Here is a 19,645-nt window from a genome sequence, read left to right as displayed (position 1 = left end):
GTTGGCATGGGAAATTTCAAACAAAATCACACGAAAAGAATATTTAAATTGGTTTATTTGAGATAAAATACTCCTGATATAATATATGGTGAATTCACTGATTGAATTGTGAAGTTTCTTTATCAATATCATCATGGACCTTGTACCAGAGTAGATAGTGTTGATCTTCGACAATTAGCAAATCATCAACAGCTACAAATAGATACAAATATTGTTTGTTTAATGCAATTTTAAAGTAATTTATCACGATTTTTATTGATATTTCAATAAAACTGAGGAAGTACATAAAAGTCTGCGCGTTTACAGAGGTATACATATATATTATACATTTATATATGTATATATATATATATATATATTGTTTATATATATATATATATATATATATATATATATATATATATATATATATATATATATACATATATATAATAATATATATATATATATATATATATATATATATATATATATATATATATATATATATATATATATATATATATATATATATATATATATATATATATATATATATATATATATATATATATATATATATATATAATATTTATATATTATAGAAATCTTCCCTTTTCTGATGCTTCACACTTTTCACAAGTTTTCAAAGGCATTAATATTAATAAACTTGACCATTTTTATACACCAATTTAATTATATTTGTATATGATTTAATTATATTTGTCAATGAAGAGTCCTTGTGTATATTTACCGTGGGTCCATATGTATTCATCTGACGGGGGTCGGCTAGGATCGGGCTTTTCGTCCAGAACATAGAGTGACCACAGAATATTATTGTCCGGATCAATTTGATGACCAGCTATGTTCGTTATTAAATGACCAAACGGATAGGAATTGCTGGTAAACTTGAAATTTGGATCCGCCAGAGAAGCCAACATCATCACAATATAGAAAGATGTACGTCTAGAAAAAAAAATGATAAAAAAAAACATGTATCAAGTATACGGGGTATGAAAAAAAGAGGCTATTATTAATCTGTGTGATTTTCCATGTTATATTTTCCAATTTTGTTTTAATAAGATTATCATACATGACTTCTGTGTTGAAGCGAACAATTTCTTCTCAAGACTAAACACTATTTTCTCAAGTAACGATATCTGATTTTCATATTTGCTGATATTATTATTGACAGGTCAGAAATGTTACAAACTAATTCATTTGGTAAAATATTTAACGTAAAAATTATCATTTGCTAAACCTTGCAAAATGTATGTTATTATTCATAAAGGTAACCGCGTTTTTTCAATATAAATAAGATATTATATGTATAATTATTATTTATTTAATACCAAACTAATATATTTCGCTAAAACACATTGTCCGCCTCCATAGTATAGTATTGAGCGTGTGTGGCTACCATGCAGGAGATCCAATATTCGATTCCCAGGGAACGGTGTAATAAAAAAGATTTTTCACTTAAATATTTATTTGATATCACTCTGGACAAGATTTATCACCTCGCCTTCACATAATTTAAGGTCAAGACAATACTGCATCGACACGATGTACAGCCGCCCTTTGCACTATTGGGTGCGGATAAGGATTAAAAAGAGAGAAAATAAATTGTATTACAATACCATTTTTATTTTGAATTTATTGTTTCGGCATTTACTTTGTGGTGAGATATGTTAGAATAAATTAAAGAAAACACTTGTTTTTATTTTTATTTTTAAGCTTCCATCTTCAGGTCTATTATAAACTTTTTCAAATGTTTACATTTAGACCTGAAGATGGAAGCATAGCTTCCAAAACTAGTTGTCTTAAACAAACTCAAGTGGTAAAAAAAAATGTTTTCTTTAATAATTTTTACCATAAATGACATTTCAAAAAGGAGAAGTATTTTTTGGTGTTAATTTTTTAAGGCTTGATTCCTATATTGTAAAATATGGATACGTTTTACCTTTGTACTACCATTTCCAAACTGTAGATGTCTGATATACTATTTCCAATCCAAAGTGTGTATGTCAAAGGCATTGTTATGACGATTGGAACTGGTCTGTAGTTACTGGAAACTCCATCTTAAAAGGTTTAAAATATTTACAACATTTTGAGTGTGTCCAAGTACTTGTTCACAAAATCTGGATTATCTCCAATTACAGGAGTTATTTTCATTTATTTATTGATTTGGCGTTTAATTTGTAGAACTACATTTTAATTTATGCATTAATTTTAAATCAACCACAGATTTTTTGAGTCTACTAAGTTGTATTTTAGTAACAAAAACCCAAAAAAAATATATTGTGACAATTGTTTCGCCTTGTTAGGGCATTATCATTCGTTTGATATTTTTTTATGCGTTTTTGTTAATAAAATACCACTTAGTAGACTCAAAAAATCTGTGTTTGATTTAAAATTAATCCATAAGTGGAGTTATATTCATTTAATTTTTTGACATTTCATTAAAGATGAAGAAGAATATGGAAGTCTGAGCATTTACGGGGCTGACGACCGTCATAGGCTGGTTTAAGTGATCACTTTACACAAGTGTAACATTTACCAATTCTACCCATTATTGAAAACCAAACTATTTAAATTCTTGGAAGTTCTATATATTTACACCTCACCAATAGATGTCTCTAGTGAAGTTCTAGTGATTCAAGAACAAGGTTTCTAAATTGGTTCATATATATAGAACTTTTTTGATAATTGGTTCATATATATAGAATCAAGAATTTGAATAGTGTGGTTGTCAATAATGGGTAAAATTGGTAAATGTTACAGTGTGTAAAGTGATCACTTAAACCAGCCTATGACGGTCGTCAGCTCCGTAAATGCCTAGACTTACATATTCTTCTTCATCTTTGATGAGATGTCAAAAAATAATATGGTTTCAAACATGCTAAAATACAAACAAAATAACACCAAATAACATATTTCGACATTTTTGGTGAAAATGTTGGAAAAAAACGCATGTGATCAATATTTTTTTCAGCTGTACTGTGTAAATAGTGCTGTGGTAGTAACGAGTAGTATTGTTTGCATGCTGGTGTAATGATTGTCTTGATGAAACGGGTACGTCTCGAAATTGGTAGACAAAAATCTCTGAGATATAATAAAAATATATGTACCTACTCGTATATCTAAAATGAAATCTCTGTAAGAAAAATATTAATAAATCTTATAATATTAATATCTTGGGGAAATTTTTTAACAGATATTGTAAAATAGTAGTAAATGAAGAAAACAGATGATTTCGTATATTTGGAAAGTGTATTTTCTAGGGATGGAAAGATTGATAACGATATATGTAGAAAGGAGAGCGAACGCTGGAAACAGAGTGAATGGTGGACTGAAATCAGTTATAAAAATTAAAACTTTTCAGCGAAAGCTACACTGGCAGTGCACAATTGAGTCCTGGTTCTAACACTGACTTATGGAAGTGAAACATGGAGTAGAGCAAAAGAAGCATATTGAATGCAGGCGAAAGGCGGTCTCTCAGATGAATGTGTGGCAAAACGATGTGTGATAAATGTTGAATGGTGGATTAAGAAAAATGCAAGGCTATGATAAGCATTATTGATAAATTTAAGAAAGCCGTGTCGAGATGGATTGAGCATGTGAATCAAATAAGTGAAAAAATAACAGTAAAACAAATGTATAAGGCAAATGTGGTTGGTAAAAGAAGCAGAGAAAACCGAGGAAAAATTGACATGATCGAGTATTTCAAATACTTGAAAGTGGTCAGATCAGAATAATCGGCGGGTTTGTATGACAAAATGCATTAATATGGAAGAGGCGAAGATTATTTGCAAGACATATGGTGTGGCGTTCTTTTCTCTCTACCTACCCCTGCGGTTATTAATCTGTCATTAATAAATCACTACAACGTAAACCATTTAACACATTTGAAATGACTTTGATATGCTTTTTCCAGAAGCACTGCACTCAAACTTACTTAGAATTGTGAACAACTGGACCCAAAAGCACAATTTGAAACGCATCACTTAATTTTGATGATCTAATACTAGTTCTCCTTTCATACAAATGGATAAACTACATAAAATTACAATATTATCGTGTTGTATAAAACGCAATTTTTTCATGAATATAAATTTATAATGTTTTAATCGTGATCGTATTAAAACTATGTAAAATAAAATATATTATCAGAATTGAAATAATGACGAATAACCTTATTATATGTGAATGTGTATATGATTACGCATTTTTATCGAGTGTTGCGCGCTACCATCGATAATCCTGAAATAATTCGGAGCATTAGCCTGTATGTTCCCGATAGTTACCTAAGACAGCTTCGGCATAGATTGTTTCACATTCCTGTATACAGGACCAACCTGCCGATGGTTACGCCTGTAGGAAGAGCTACCGCTATGTTCCATATGTTTGAAGGCATATTTAACAAGAGTCTTCTCGCTTTCTTTTTAAATTGTGTTTTTAATGTACATATATGCCTTAAATCACTTAAATGTAAGTTTATATATTAATTTTTGAATAAATTGAAAATTGAAATTGAAATAAATATATCTAAAAGTAACGATGTTCCTTTGTTATTACAATGTAATTAAAACACTTGTACCACCTTAAAAGTGGTATTATAAATATATCAGGCTAAATATTAGGTGTTTCACCAAAGAAAAATAATCTTTTAATTAAGTAAAAATATCAAGGCAGTCTTTTTAAAACACATTTACTTCACAAAATATTCAGTAGATGGCAGTTTCAACTAAGATACGAATGCGCTCGTTACATCTCAATGTAACGTAGAACTTTTGAATTTGATTCAATTTTTATATTCAATAACGGTCATTGCTTTATGCCAGAAGTTCTGTGAATGTCCGAAATTTCATATTACTTTGGTATAAAAAAATTGGTTTGTCTATCTTTATGCTATGTTTGCTATGTCTTCTTCCAACCCTTATTCGCACCCCAATGGTGCATAGGGCACTGCATCACATAAACGCAGTGTTATTTTGATCGTTAACACATGAAGGAAAGGTGATCAGCCCTCCACCTCAGGTACCAGTCCAGGGTAACATTGAATAAATATGACTAAGTATACATATATTTCGATCTCTTTTTTAATTTTTTTTATTACCTTGGCCCGCTTTGTAATTGTTCTATTAAAATGGTTGCCGTAATTATTAATTATTAATGATTTGATTAATTCATTCGCCAGTCATTTTGTATCAAAATCTATACATTTTTATGTATATTTAACTTATAAAAGGGCAGTATTTCTTTAAATCTATGATGATATTATACGGTATTTGATAACAATGCTGAATGTATCGAAAGTAGTGTCACCATAGATTTTAAGGAAAAGTGGTATTTACCGAGTAAAAAGGAAATTAAAAATGTCAGTATAAATGTCTGAAATACGTGTATAGTAAAAAAAACATACGGGTATCATTGTGTGTTTAAAAAACCTTTGTGTCCTGTATCTTGTTTATTTTATATCACAAGAGATGTGATCTGTCAATTTTCCTAACGCCGAGCGATGGTGCTTTTGGTTTCCGCGATTCTACCCTCTTGTAAAGCGACCCTTACCGACCCATTACTTAGTGACAGTCTTCCGGGGATTAAAACTTCAACTGCCATTTGGCTGTCACGGAGGAGCGTTTGTATAGAAAACTTCCCGCAAACAAAATGACTCGGGATGAATGCGAATAGCATTACTTAAATATCTCTTCAAATCTTTAAGTGCTGCGAATCTGGTAATTGTGATTTCATGCAGAATATGTTACGGCACGTTGAACAGTAATGGCTCTAGGTAATGACAATTACGTTTTATTCTAAAATTACCTGACGAATAATTTTAGTAATACTTAGTACCGCGACTCTTTCTCTACTTTAGGACTTTACATAAATATGTTGTAATATTAGCTTTATCTACTAACTACCGAATCCAGTATTTAACGTTTTAAAATACGCATATTCTTACGAGTCTTTGGACTTACAAGTTTTTTCCATTATTTTTACTGGATAAATGTTTGTGTATGGTAAACATACATATTTGAAGTACCTTCATAAAATATTATAAGCAGAAAACGGATTCATACAAGATAAAGTCATTACTTTTTGCATTGCGCCATTACGCATAATTTTGCGGTGCCATACATTATTGGTTGTTTTGGCTAGAACTTCCATTGCAAGGGTCATTATCGAGTCTTAAGGTTGATATTTTTAAAGGTTTTTCGTCACGAAAAACTCATCAAAAGATTGTGGAAATCTGGAAATTTACAGGGTTTAAGGCGGCCTATCATAGGTTGGTTTAAGTAATCAATGTTGCCTTAAAGCAAAAATATAATAATGTAAGCCCTGTAAATGGTCAGACTTCTAGATCCATCTTCATCTATGTTGAGATGTAAGAACAACATTTTGATAAAATTGCTTCTAAAAGGATGAAGACAGAATTCAAACACTCAAAATATTGTTGTCGCTCGACGTTTAAGTTTTGATGAAAAATCATTTGCATGTAATACAAGGAAACAACAGTTTTATGATTCCAATTTTTTCATACGTTATGGATAAATATTCATATCTATAAGAATATTGTTATGGATCAAGGCCGTTTTTAGCAATTTGAAGTAATACGAGCAAATTCGTGGAAGTTAAATCAATCTAATAAGAGATGCGTATGAAACATCAGCTGCAACGTAAATGGTTTTTTGCAACGTGAATATAAATTGATATATGTCTCGTCGCGACGTGAATTTCTTGAACGAAATTGTTTTTTTTTATTTCCGTATTGGATTTCCTCAGAAAAGTCTTGCATTGGGAAATAGACCAGAGTGATAAATGAGAGGATTTGCATGGCGTTGGAACTTTGTAATGAAATGTTAAGTTTTTCCCTCCTTTCCGAAGTTCACGTAATGAATCTCTCTGAGGGTTGGATTTAAGGGCGCGAGGCCTGTCAGGGAGGCTACTCCTATATTAAGGGTGGCTACTTGCATATTCTGGTCACACGGCACATTACCGTCGCCTTATTAGGGGCTCAAGCCGCCGATGTGCCTCTATTGGGATGTTGGCTACGAAATTTACAACAGATTTTGCGAAGATGTCGCTGACACGATACGAATTCAGGTCACTTGTTTACCGAATGGGATTTTAAGCTGGGCCTAAAGTAAATCATATTTCAAAATCTTCAGAATGATAAAACTTCCTAATATATTGTTCGATATGTCTAAATACAAGTATGTGTTATATTTGTAGCAAACACCAACGTGTGTGAAATATTAAACATTTCGAATTGTGAGGGTTAGAAGTGAATGGCGATTACTTAGTTTTTATTCAATTCGCACCAGCTCCATCTAAAAAAAATTAAAAAAAAACTTTCATTGAAAAACGTTAAAATGACCTAAAAAGTTAAAATAATTATTTAAAAACTTAATGTATTATGTAGACTTAACAGTGTAGGGGTAAGCACGTTTAGCCATATGGTCAAGGGTTGGATTCCGTAGGGATTAAAATAAATAATAAGAGATTTTTCACTTTAGTATTTATATTATACCAGCTGCCCCGGCGTACGTTGTCCCGCACAGGCGCGCCTGTGCGGGACAACGTACGCCGCCTAGGCGGGGTGATCATAATCATATGTTCCAGAGATATAGCAGTTTTTCAAAATTCTACTAAAACGCCACCTACCGAGTTCAAAATTTTCAAAAACCCGCTTACAGCTAAGACAAACATATATCTAAAATATGGAGTCAATTGGGCATGTTATGTATGTTAACGAAATATGTACCAACGTTTTTATTTAACTCACCTACATCAGAATTGAACGCGGTGAACATCGATTTTTTTGTTTACGATTAACTTTGTGATTATTATTGTTATGATCGCGCTATATATGCTCCGAAAATCCATGTATTGTAAACAATAATAGTGCAACCTATGGGATCCAAAATTGGTAAAAACCTGTATTAGGGCCAGTTTAACATATGACTTCAGAAAAGTAACGTTTTTTTTTCATATTTCAACTACAGAACCACCTTCAGAGCTGAACGTTTACAGAAGCCCGCTCTTAGCCAGGACAAACATATTTCCAAAATCTGGAGTTGATTGGGCAATTAGTTCATAAATACACAATTAGTTCTAAATTAGGGGTATCGATCATATGCACCAACGTTTTTATATATTAAGATATATTTTATAAAACTAAAAAAAATGGTTGAAATAAAATTATTAAATTCATCACTTGATTCATCCGTAAGAGTATCTAGATTTAAATAATGAATAAAACTGATGAATTAACGAATTCGATTGTGATATTTTTTCAGATCACAATGCCTACAGAGCTGCCACAGGACTATTAAAGTAATAATTTATAAAGTTTGGCTAGTTCTGATGAGCGGATTTTCACTTATAAGTTTGTTTGATAACACAACTTATACCGAGGAAGTAATTATTATAATTTGATTGAATCGAAATGTTATTAAGTAAATTAAATTGTGGGCGTGAAAGTTTCCAAGAGGGAAACCGCAAACTGGCAAAGTCGGCTAAAATCAATTACTTGATTAGACACAAAAGTTTGACCGCAGTTTTGGAGTTATCAAACCTTCCTACCGATCTACCGACCAGCCACCCTCTTAAATATTCAATATACGAATCATATCGAATGCCTGAATTTCAGAGGTTTTCACGTAAAATTACCGATGTACCGTGCCCCGTGTAAACTATGTAAAAAAAAAGTGATTACGTGATAAAACGCAAATACTACATTATATATATTCTTAAATTATGTAAATTTAGGGTGGTTAATAAAATATCTTTGTTTTTTTTCCTATTAATTTTGAATTAAAATTTTAATTTAAATACCACAATTTCTTAAAATCTATTGTGACACTATGCATTCCGTCTTTCTATGCATTCCGCATCATTTTTAAACACATACGGTATTTGAAAATGACGCTGAATGCATCGAAAAAGTATCACAATCGATTTTAAGATTTAGTTTTATTTACCAAGTAGACTATTATTAATAATGGATACATTTTACGTCAATGAATCAATTAATCAATTAATGAATCTTATTTTAATAATTTTAATTGTGACAGGAAAGAAAAAAGGACCGAATATGGATAAATTAATGAAAACGAGTACGCCACTTGATAATGATATTAAATGCATCGAAACACGTGTCGCAATACATTTTGTGAATATTAATTAACAACTAGTAAAATTAAAAAAAAAAAATATGTATAGATTACCACAAAATGGCAGCCTAATGAATTGATGAATTAAATAACATTAATCCAACCTTAGCAGAAAACTGCCAAGAATACTAACTTGACGTTATGACGGATTTTAAAAATATTTTGTGTTATTTAGCTGCAATACTTTGAATATATTTTTTAAGGAAATCTAAAAGCATTAAACACATGTTTTGAATTAGTAACTACGTGTAAAATAAACAAATTTCAGTGTTTACTGTATTTCGTAAATGATGTATAACGCGATGATGTGGCGACGTTCACACGGCTGAAGAAATAAACCAGTCACTTATAATGGGATACATTAAAATATTTCAGGACATCACATCTAAATTAATAAAACGAGCATTTAATTGTGTATTATATTTAATAATTAATCTTAAAATATGCATTTTTAAAAAATTGGCGTTAACCAATTTTTATATTTGAATTTGTTTGTTTCTTTTACCTCCCCCTCTTAATTTTTAACCTAAACTCCTATTCCTTTTGCATTACTTGTTTTCATCCATTCATAAAATTTTGTAATTTTTTCATAATTCAAATTGCAATTCATGTTTTTTGTTGTTGACAATAATTATGAACAATAACTATCTAGCTAATAATTTCAAACAGCTGTATAAGATGTAAACTTTAACCTGTATCACTAGTCTGTTTTAAGTTGATCTGAAAAAAATCAAATGATTATTTTCAGCATTTCGTTAAAAAAAATGTAACCTAAAAATACTTTATTTCTTAAAAATTTCTCGAAGAAAATATTTGTTGATGTTTTGTTACAAATCGTTTCGTAACTTTTTTTCTATTGAAAGATATAACTGTAATCTGGATATTATCATATTTCAGGAAATTTTTAAAAGAAAATAAATACTACATAGATTATCTGTTGAAAATTACTCACAATGGTTATCATTTTTATTTTTTCAAAGGTGGATGATCTTAACGATTTTTTTTTACTATTTGATTAATAACGATATGAAAAAAGCCTTAAAAAAATATCAGTCACGGACGAAAGAATACTATAAATCAATGAAAAATATTATAGTTTTGATGAAAATTCAATAGATTTTTCGCTCTTTTCTTATTTGTTTAATTAGATTTAAACGCATTCAACATTTGTTAACCTTCGTGATGAACTATTAGCTTTGTAATTGCCTTACAAGCAATGCTTAGTTGAAATTAACAGTTTTCTTCGAAATCTAAATACATTTTTTAAATAATCAAAAAATAAAGAAATGTTTCCCATTATCTTCTGTATAATTCACAGCCCATTCCATGTTCACAAGTTGTCACCACATTTGTAAACACATCGTTCTTTGTTCCTCATAACGGAGAACTCCCTCGAACCTGCCTTCCATAACTCAAAGAACATAGAACTATAATGTAGCGGTATGTCGCAATCCTAAGTGCTTTTTTCTTCATACTAAAATATTTGGCGCCGAATCCAATAGCGCAAAACGTTCCCGGAATCGAGACGTACTGCATTATTTTAAGAGTTACGATCTTCAGACGATTTTTTGAGATCCCCGAGAGAATTTTGCCTTTGATCCATTTGTGTAATTAATTTTAGTATTTTTTGTAAAGTGCACCAATAAATACTAATAAATGGTTTCTTTCAGGTTTTTTTTTGCAGATACTTTGTGGCACATTTTATTAACAATGTTTTAGTTTTATTTTATAAAACTTTATATAATAAAACTAGAACATTGTTTTTAACCACTTTTATTTTTGTTACTTTTCTCCAGACTAGACTATAGTAGGCTCTTGTGAGGAGAATTGAGTCATCCAGACTCCCCCACATTGCACTGCACGGCCAACTCCAAGATAGGCGACTCCCGGGCAGACTACCAAAGAGATTGATTGACAGCTGGGAATCGACATCGCAGGAGGCTAATCCCTCTTAAAAACTGGCCACAAAGCCAACAACAAGAAGATTAAGAAGAAGAAGACTTTTCTCTAACGAAAAGAACCTTATCATCTTCAGAGATGGTCATGTACCTACTTGTCCATGTCCATCCCTGAAGACGACAAGATTCTTGTCGGAAACGGTTGGAGAAAAGGATAAAAAATATAAGTAATTAAAAACAATGTTCTTGTATTTTTTATAAAGTTACTAATAATTGGGTTTGCCATTTTATTAAAAAAAATCCGTATATTGGTTGAGAGTAAGAAAATTTATGCTGAATGTCAACGTTTGTATTTTTAAAAAATGTAATATTTATTTTCTTTAATTTTATATTAAATTCAATATTTTGAAAAACGGTAATAATTACAATTTACGATGGTTAAGAAAATATAAATTCACCCAACATCTGGTTTCTAAAAATACATTTACAGAATTATGTGTAATTGTTTTTCAATTGTGAAAAATAATGATAACTATTTAATCAGAATTCGCGGAAAAATAATATTAGTCAGTTTTTTGTTGTTATTTTCCGATAAAGATTCCCGGAAAAAATTAGTTTTTTTTTATCAGATCAGAGCATTTTATTGCAAAATAGATAATAAATAAAGTATTAATATAATTTAAAATTATTGTAAGAATATCACTGTAAAATTATTTAAATACTGATAATGCAATATTTCTATAAAATAGTAGTCAATCACGGAATTATATTGATATTAATAATATTTAAGATTTAAAATTACCACTTATTTACTACTTTTTGCACTGTATGCAAATAAATCTTCAAAGTTTTATTATTTTAATATTATCCAGTTACACCTAGAAATATCGGTAAATTGTTTGAATCTTTAAATGAAAAACATGCATACGTAATTCGGTTCTATTTTACCCTAAAGTCGAAAAAAATGTAAATACCAAATAAACGTATCGATTGACCCTGCAATTGAAGAACTGAGCAAGTCGTATGATGTTCACGTCAAATCTATAGCTCTTTGAAAGTTAATTTACATTCAAAGAAAAAGTGATTCTTTTAAGCCTTCAGTTTTCTCACATAGATCAGATCTAAACTATGAAGTGGGTCATATTATTTTTTGACATCTCATCAAAAATGAAGAAGACTATGGAAGTCTGGGCATTTACGGGGCTGACGACCGTCATAGGATAGTTTAAGTGATCACTTTACACACGTGTAACATTCACCAATTCTACCCATTATTGACAACCACACTACTCAAATTCTTGGAAGTTCTAAATATATGAACCAGTTTAGAAACCTTGTTCTTGAATCACTAGAACTTCACTAGAAACATCTATTGGTGAGATGAAAAGAAGCCTTTTATTGAGCAGAAACTCTTATATTAGTATATGAAGTCCGAATCCTGGATTATACATAATCACATACATGAGAAACGCCAGAAAATATCATTTTCATTTTTGTTATGTTAGCTTATAATTTGACCAGTTAATTTATTTACAACATTTTGAGTGTGTCCAAATACTTTGATCCAGATTTATGAACAAGTATTTGGACACACATTTAAAATGTTGTGTGTAAAGTGGGTGATCATAGAAAAAAAAAGAAAAACATTCATACACACACATGCAGTATGAGTGTGTGGACGTGTGTACATTTTATTTAAACTTTTGTTCCACTGTCTTGTTGGTCCACTGTCTTTCCTTAAAATCATTTATGTTTTTAATTAAATTTTTCATTTGAGTTAATATAATGCATTTACTTGAAAGTTTAAAGTAAAGATATTTTTTTAAACAGTCACATACTTTACGTTTTAGATCTGACTCTAAATGAGAAAAAAAAAGATATTCAATACCTACGAAATGAAATGCAGGCTCAGATGGAGGATCACATTTTCTTTCAAAGTAAATTATCTTTGAAAAAGATATAATTTTTATGTTAAAATCAATGTTAATTAAAATAAATAAATTGAACGTATTTAAAATAATGTTCGTAGCCATTTAAATAAAACCCAGTTGTCATGTAAACCTAATGACACTGTCGTTATAATTATTATTATTCTCCGTTGGAAAGTATTTTATTGTTGGCGTAATAAAGATAATGAATAAACCTGTTTCAATAATTAGTATCGCTTGAAAGTCGACTGAGGACATACATACATTTTAATCACCTCAATTTGGATTAAATAAATTAATCTCACGATGTTTAAAAATACATTAATGATATTAATGGTTGTGGTTTTTGTTACACTAGGTAAGAAATACTAGTTAAAATTTTTAATTACATATTATAATTAAGCAACAATAAAAAATCTTTAATTAATTATAAAGTTTTTAATAGAAGGAAAATTTTTTGTATTTGTTATTTAATTACTTTTATTATTATCGAATGGCTTTTTTTTTCTTTGCTAATTATGTACAAAAGGATAATTAACTTTTAACAATACAATAAAAATACAATAATAATGATAATGAGTAGGTTTATTAAATGGATCATTGTAACGATTAAATTTTACAATAAAATATTTTTAAAAAACGCTCAGTTTTTATTCATTGAAATTAATAAGTAAGGTGATCTGAGTCGACTAAGTCGGTAACGAGATTACTTAGTCGCTGATGGAAAATTAAAAAAAAAACTTTATTAAACTTTCTAAAACTATCTACCTTGTCTTCTTGAGGGATGGATAGATAGTATCTGAATAAATAATAACTTAATTATTATTATTATCAACTTTTTTATTATTATTAAAAACTTTATTATCAGTAATAATTACTCTATTATTGTTAATTATAGAATAGACTCAATAAGAAAATTAACATCTGATAATAAAATATGCCTTCAATCTTAATCAGTTTCATTCAAGGGGTTCATTCATGGAAGAATATAATTTTTTATTCAGGTGACGGTGCGGCTGCTTTGAAGAAGGACGACAAAATTAAAGTGCCTTACACTCTGTTCATTGGAGATGACATCAGCGAGATTCATAACATCAATCTCAAAGTTACTAAGTAAGGATAAGATTATAAATTTCGTAAATATATATATACATATATATATATATATATATATATATATATATATATATATATATATATATATATATATATATATATATATATATATATATATATATATATATATATATATATATATATATATATATATATAAAAATTAAAGTGCCTTACACTCTGTTCATTGGAGATGACATCAGCGAGATTCATAACATCAATCTCAAAGTTACTAAGTAAGGATAAGATTATAAATTTCGTAAATATATATATACATATATATATATATATATATATATATATATATATATATATATATATATATATATATATATATATATATATATATATATATATATATATATATATATATATATACATATACACACAAATAACATTATTTTTGAATATTACCGGGAATATGAAGCAAATACATATAATGAAAACAAGAAATTAAAGAAATTCAGAATTATTTGCGCATCAAGTTAGTAATATTTTTTAAGATTTTTTTGTTTGTTATTATTTTACAGTTTTTAAGGCCCTACATACGATATAAAAAGCAACTTAACCTTCTTTAAGTCCAGGTAACGTTTGACGTTATTTTTTTTCTTAAAATATCGTTTTCGTATTTAAAATAAAGAAAGAAAAGAAAGTTGTAACGATTGTAAAAAATATTTCAAAATATTTTTTTAATGTATGCTTTAAAAAAAAACAATTAAAAAAATCGGGCGAGATATGACGTGCGTCATATAGCGGTGCCAAACGCTGAATTAGATACGAGTATGTAATTGCAAGTATGGCCTTTATTGTAGCTAGTAAGATTTAGTAGAATTGAAGTGTATTTGGTTTTAAAGGGCATCATTTGTATTTATTAAAATTATTTCTATTATTACAGAAAATGAATTAAGAAATATTTAAGTATTACTGCAATCAAGTTACTTGGTATATATTAATCTTCTCATGACGTTTATTTTTGTCCAGGGGTTCAACGTTCTACCAAGTGATGCAGGCTGCAGCTACCGAGGATTCAGATTTTGTGTTTACTGCTACAGAGTTCGCAGGGCTCGGCCATTACATCAACTCCATCGGTGACCATACCGAGGATAAGGTCAATAATATATATTGGATGATTTACATCTTAGATTCGCCACCGTGCCCAATCAAACCTCCCACAGATGCAAATCTTTCACCAGTTGGTAAGTGTTTTCAATATTATAAAATAAGTCATTTAATCTAAAACGAGTACTTTGCAAAACCAACAATTGAATATTATATTCAGAATTAGAACGTATGGTTGGTAGTTCTGACTAGATATAAAAACTGGAAGAAATACGTAGACTTGTAGTTCTATTCTGTAAAAACTGTTATTTTAACGCAACAAAAGCGGTAAAAGTAAGCAACCTGTAACGTCAGTCGTTTCTTATATCTTTATTTATTGTTTCGGCATTAACTTTGTGGTAAGACATGTTACAATGATTAAAGAAAACACTTCGTTTTTTACCACTTGAGTTTTATTATAGACCACATGTTTCAGAAGTTAAACTTCCATCATTCAGGAATTATACAGACCTGAATGATGGAAGTTTAACTTCTGAAACATGTTGTCTATAATAAAACTCAAGTGGTAAAAAACGAAGTGTTTTCTTTAATCATTGTTTCTTCTATCATTGTAACTTCATCTATCATCGTAACTTCAACATGTAAAATTTCAATATTTTAGTACAATATCGCGTGCGTATAAATTTAAGACAGTAAAACGATATAGTTTGATCTAGTATTGGTCAAGACTCGGAATAAGTTTAATAAAAATAAATTATTTGATCTAATAACGAAACCAATTGTTAATCTCACGTTTCTTCAAAAATGAGAAAAGCATTGTGAAATATAATGTTGATACAAATTTCTACTTATCGTTACTGAGAATTTCGTCAAACGTTACGAATAAAGGCCGAGTTAAATTTAAAAAAAATGCGACGCGGAACGTACTTTACTAGGTATATGAGAATTTGAACTTGATACTCGTACAGGGGGATGCAAATCGGTAAAAATTCTTTTTTATAAAGGCTTTTCGTCGCAAGGATAAATATTAACAGGATTTCAGAAGACGGGTTTTGAGTGCTTTGAGAAGTGTTTATACTGAAGATAATAGATTAATCTAAATACGACGAGTTTCGGAAAGGCGTAGAAGCTTTAAAACTTTGAATTTTCATGAACCTTTAAAATAACTAAATGCTGAAGCTTTTGGAAAATGCTTAGATATGAAGGTTATCATCTCCTTCGAGTGAATATCATGGAAAATACTGAGGGAAGAGGAAACGTAGTTTTATGAAAATTGATTAAATTTGACCCAATTATATCAATGATTGATTTAATACTTTTTTGATATTTATATTTTATGGTTATCTTTTGATAAACGCATACTAAGCAGACCCCATGACTAGACGTTTATTAACATTATGATAATATATGGTATATCTTAGTGTAACTAATTTTACAAAAGAAGTGAGTAAAATGAAAATTATTGTAGAAGTATTTTGCAGTTCGTTCGTTGTGTAAGTTAATATCACTATTGAGATCTTCATTTTATGATTGAATGAAAACAGCGATGTATCGTGGATTTTCGTATTAATTCTTTGACTTTGTTTTTATACTGTATTTGACTCATATATTGTGTATACACTCTTCATACTACGGATTGAAAAGGAATGATAAGCTTTAGAGTTCTGTTTCTTAAACTGTTTATTTCAACTTTCAGGTGTTGACGGCATTATCGTTGAGAGTGGAAAATATTATCTTTTCTGGTATAAGACTGTGGATTTTAATAAACACACTTAAGGAGCTGAATTAGAAAACCAACATATTGTGTAAATATTTATTTCAGGATTTAATTTTTCAGTCATTAATATATTTAAAATAAAAACTTTATTGTTGAAACGATTACATTATATGTTAATATTTTTATACGAGTAAATGTTATCTGAAATCATGAATAAAATACATTAAAACATTCCACATATATTTTTAATGCTTGGTACTTAAATAATCACGACTTTATTTCCACGAAACCAATAAAATTATGTTTTTTGTATTCCGTGACAATAATTTGTCTTAACAAGCACCTAATGAATGGACGTAGTTCAGTTTTATAAGAGGTACATATCGATTGAAGTCTCTGCAGAAATCTTATCTAAGGAAGGGTACATTTCATCTTTAATGGGCAACTAAGTTATTAACAATGCAGAGAAAATACCTTAACACATATCTGACCATTCTTTACACAGCTAGTTTATTAGGTAAGTAATAATTTGTTTTATTACGCTAAAACAGTTAATTTGACTTTTATAGAGATTTTTACGCAGTGCAATATCTTATGATCTACAAAACGTCATTGTTGGATTCATGGCTATTTTTATATGACTGTATTTTATCATAACTTTAAAAATATTTATTTATGAATAAAGTGATAATATCATTTTCACGAGTTTCTGATTCACACCTTTTTAATTATTGTAAAAACACAATTCAGTGAACAATATCTTATTTCGCATATTTTGTTTTACGAAAATGGTTTTAAAGATTCATCAACGTCCAACAAGGCATCGGATTTTCATTACGTATCCTGAATATTGTAGAATATTCACAATTCCCGAAGCTTGGAAACCAGCTAAATTAAACGAAGAAAAAAATTAGGATGGGCAGCATCAAAGATTGGAAAATTAAGCCATATACCCATGAACACGTCTGTTAGAACATACGAAGCTCAGATATGGATTCTCAAACACCTGGGTGTTGTGCAGAGAACCATGTGCTAAGTAATATTAGGTATTAATGTCAATATTTATTAAACTCAAACACGTTATTATTTAGAACCTTCAGAAGAAACGGTATTTGGATTAAAAAGAAAAGATATAATCCCTGTATCTTATGTACTTTGGATTGGTGACAATGCTCCTTCAACTCATTCGCTTGAATTGTCCGTTGAAAGGTAAGGAAAATTTTCAGTAAGTTGATGTCTAGTTTAAACTTGGGTTCAGAATTAAATGAAAACTTTATTAAAATAATATTTTATAGTGAAGTTTATTGAGAGCAGTAAATAATTACACTTCTCGATATGATTAATTTGAGCTATAACGCTTTATACTTCTTATTCGTTTTGACAATTTACAATGTCATACATACGGTTTTCAAGGCTAGAATAGCATTTTTCTGCATTCGTACTTATGCCGATCCAAGCACTTATTTTCATTCCCTGTGACCCTTACGCATAGGTTTTTTTACGATAACATTGGTACATACATATATATTTAGTATCTCCCAAGTTACCTACGTGTACTTTTTTGGACTGTGGGAATTGTATACAAATTTATTTGAAAAAATGTTCCCCAAAAAATGATCTTTTGATTAACATAAATATACTCGTATATGATTTAAAAATTGAACAAAAATATCGCTAAATGTTATGAAAATATGGAAATAGTATTTTAATTGTTCACTTTGAAAATCTTGTAAGAGAATATTGCAAAATAGGGGTCTTTTAATTTTGTTATATTTATCACGGATTATGTACAAAATTTATTCCATCTTAAAAATGGATTTATCGATTCTAATTATATTTACTGTAAATGTAAAAAATAATTTTTAATATTTTTTTTGAGTTTATTAATGTAAACATGACTAGTTTCGAGATCTATAGATTTTCTCAACGGGTAAAAATACTGTTGTTTAAAATGCAAACTGAATTTATTCTTCATCTGTTAATAAGATAATACAACTGCAGTTCTCAAAAGTTGTCATTTTGATATTAATAAATCCTAAAGTGGTCGCACACGAATGTTTTCATTTTATATTAAAATCATCATGTTATACAATACCACAAAAAAATGCTTTCATTTATAATTTTTGGATTTAAAAATGAGAACATTTTGAACGTATTACCATGGTAACGTCATGGTTATCATGACACATTGCCAATGGTATTCAAATTACAAATATTTTGATTTAAAAGAAGATTTTCTTCTCTCTGCAGGCCGAAAACATTTTTCCAAATAATGAAAATGGCGAGCTATAGAGATCCAGAGTTTTCTTTTGAGCATGAGGTGTTTCCTTTCGGGCACTATATAACTTGTATCAGAGGTAAAAAAGAAGACATTAAGGGTAAAAAATTCTGGCTACTGTACGTTTTGGATAATCCACCGAATCCGAATGAATTTCCGTCAGATCACGAAATTTCAAATCTTGGTAAGTTTTATCGAGATAAACATGTCATGTCCACATATCGTCAAATCAGTCACTATAAGCTTAATTTATTTATTAATGATAATAAAAATAATAATTAAATAAAAATAATAAAAATATTCATTACACATTATTGTCATTTTGTGAACTGAATATTTCATTGAAAACTATTATATTTAGGTGTACTCCTAAATAGGTATTAGGGGAGGTGAATCTCAGATATCATGACAAAATACAAAAATTTTTTAAATTCAAAGTCAAATAAAAATAATCATAAATATGACATCTTTTCCTAATACAAGTTTTGTAAAC

General features: G+C 29.2%; 2 protein-coding genes across 3 annotated transcripts; one reads left to right on the top strand and one right to left on the bottom strand.

Moving 5' to 3' along the window:
• Window positions 1-78: 78 nt before the first annotated feature.
• On the bottom strand, window positions 79-9,278 carry LOC148300531 (uncharacterized protein CG3556-like). The gene is made up of 4 exons (XM_088274629.1): window positions 9,213-9,278; window positions 1,943-2,060; window positions 734-945; window positions 79-192 (listed from the first exon to the last, which is right to left on the bottom strand). Exons 2-4 carry the CDS (start codon window positions 2,014-2,016, stop codon window positions 95-97), a joined length of 384 nt encoding a protein of 127 aa, XP_088130755.1. The 5' UTR covers window positions 2,017-2,060; window positions 9,213-9,278; the 3' UTR covers window positions 79-94.
• Window positions 9,279-13,190: 3,912 nt separating this feature from the next.
• Window positions 13,191-19,139, top strand: LOC148300530 (uncharacterized protein CG3556-like). 2 transcript variants are annotated; one of them, XR_015838934.1, is made up of 5 exons: window positions 13,191-13,342; window positions 13,989-14,097; window positions 15,080-15,294; window positions 16,854-18,083; window positions 19,125-19,139. XR_015838934.1 is itself a non-coding variant. In XM_088274644.1 (4 exons), exons 1-4 carry the CDS (start codon window positions 13,291-13,293, stop codon window positions 16,931-16,933), a joined length of 456 nt encoding a protein of 151 aa, XP_088130770.1. In that variant the 5' UTR covers window positions 13,191-13,290; the 3' UTR covers window positions 16,934-17,108. The 2 variants fall into 2 exon arrangements, 1 of the variants encoding a protein (XP_088130770.1); XM_088274644.1 differs by lacking the exon at window positions 19,125-19,139 and having other exon boundaries at window positions 16,854-17,108.
• Window positions 19,140-19,645: the final 506 nt, after the last annotated feature.

The sequence above is a fragment of the Brachycentrus maculatus genome, unplaced genomic scaffold (assembly GCF_059751285.1).
Source record: "Brachycentrus maculatus isolate JH-2025_06_01 unplaced genomic scaffold, ASM5975128v1 h1tg000696l, whole genome shotgun sequence".
Taxonomy (NCBI): Eukaryota; Metazoa; Arthropoda; class Insecta; order Trichoptera; family Brachycentridae; genus Brachycentrus; species Brachycentrus maculatus.
This window is presented reverse-complemented; position numbering and strand designations above follow the sequence as displayed.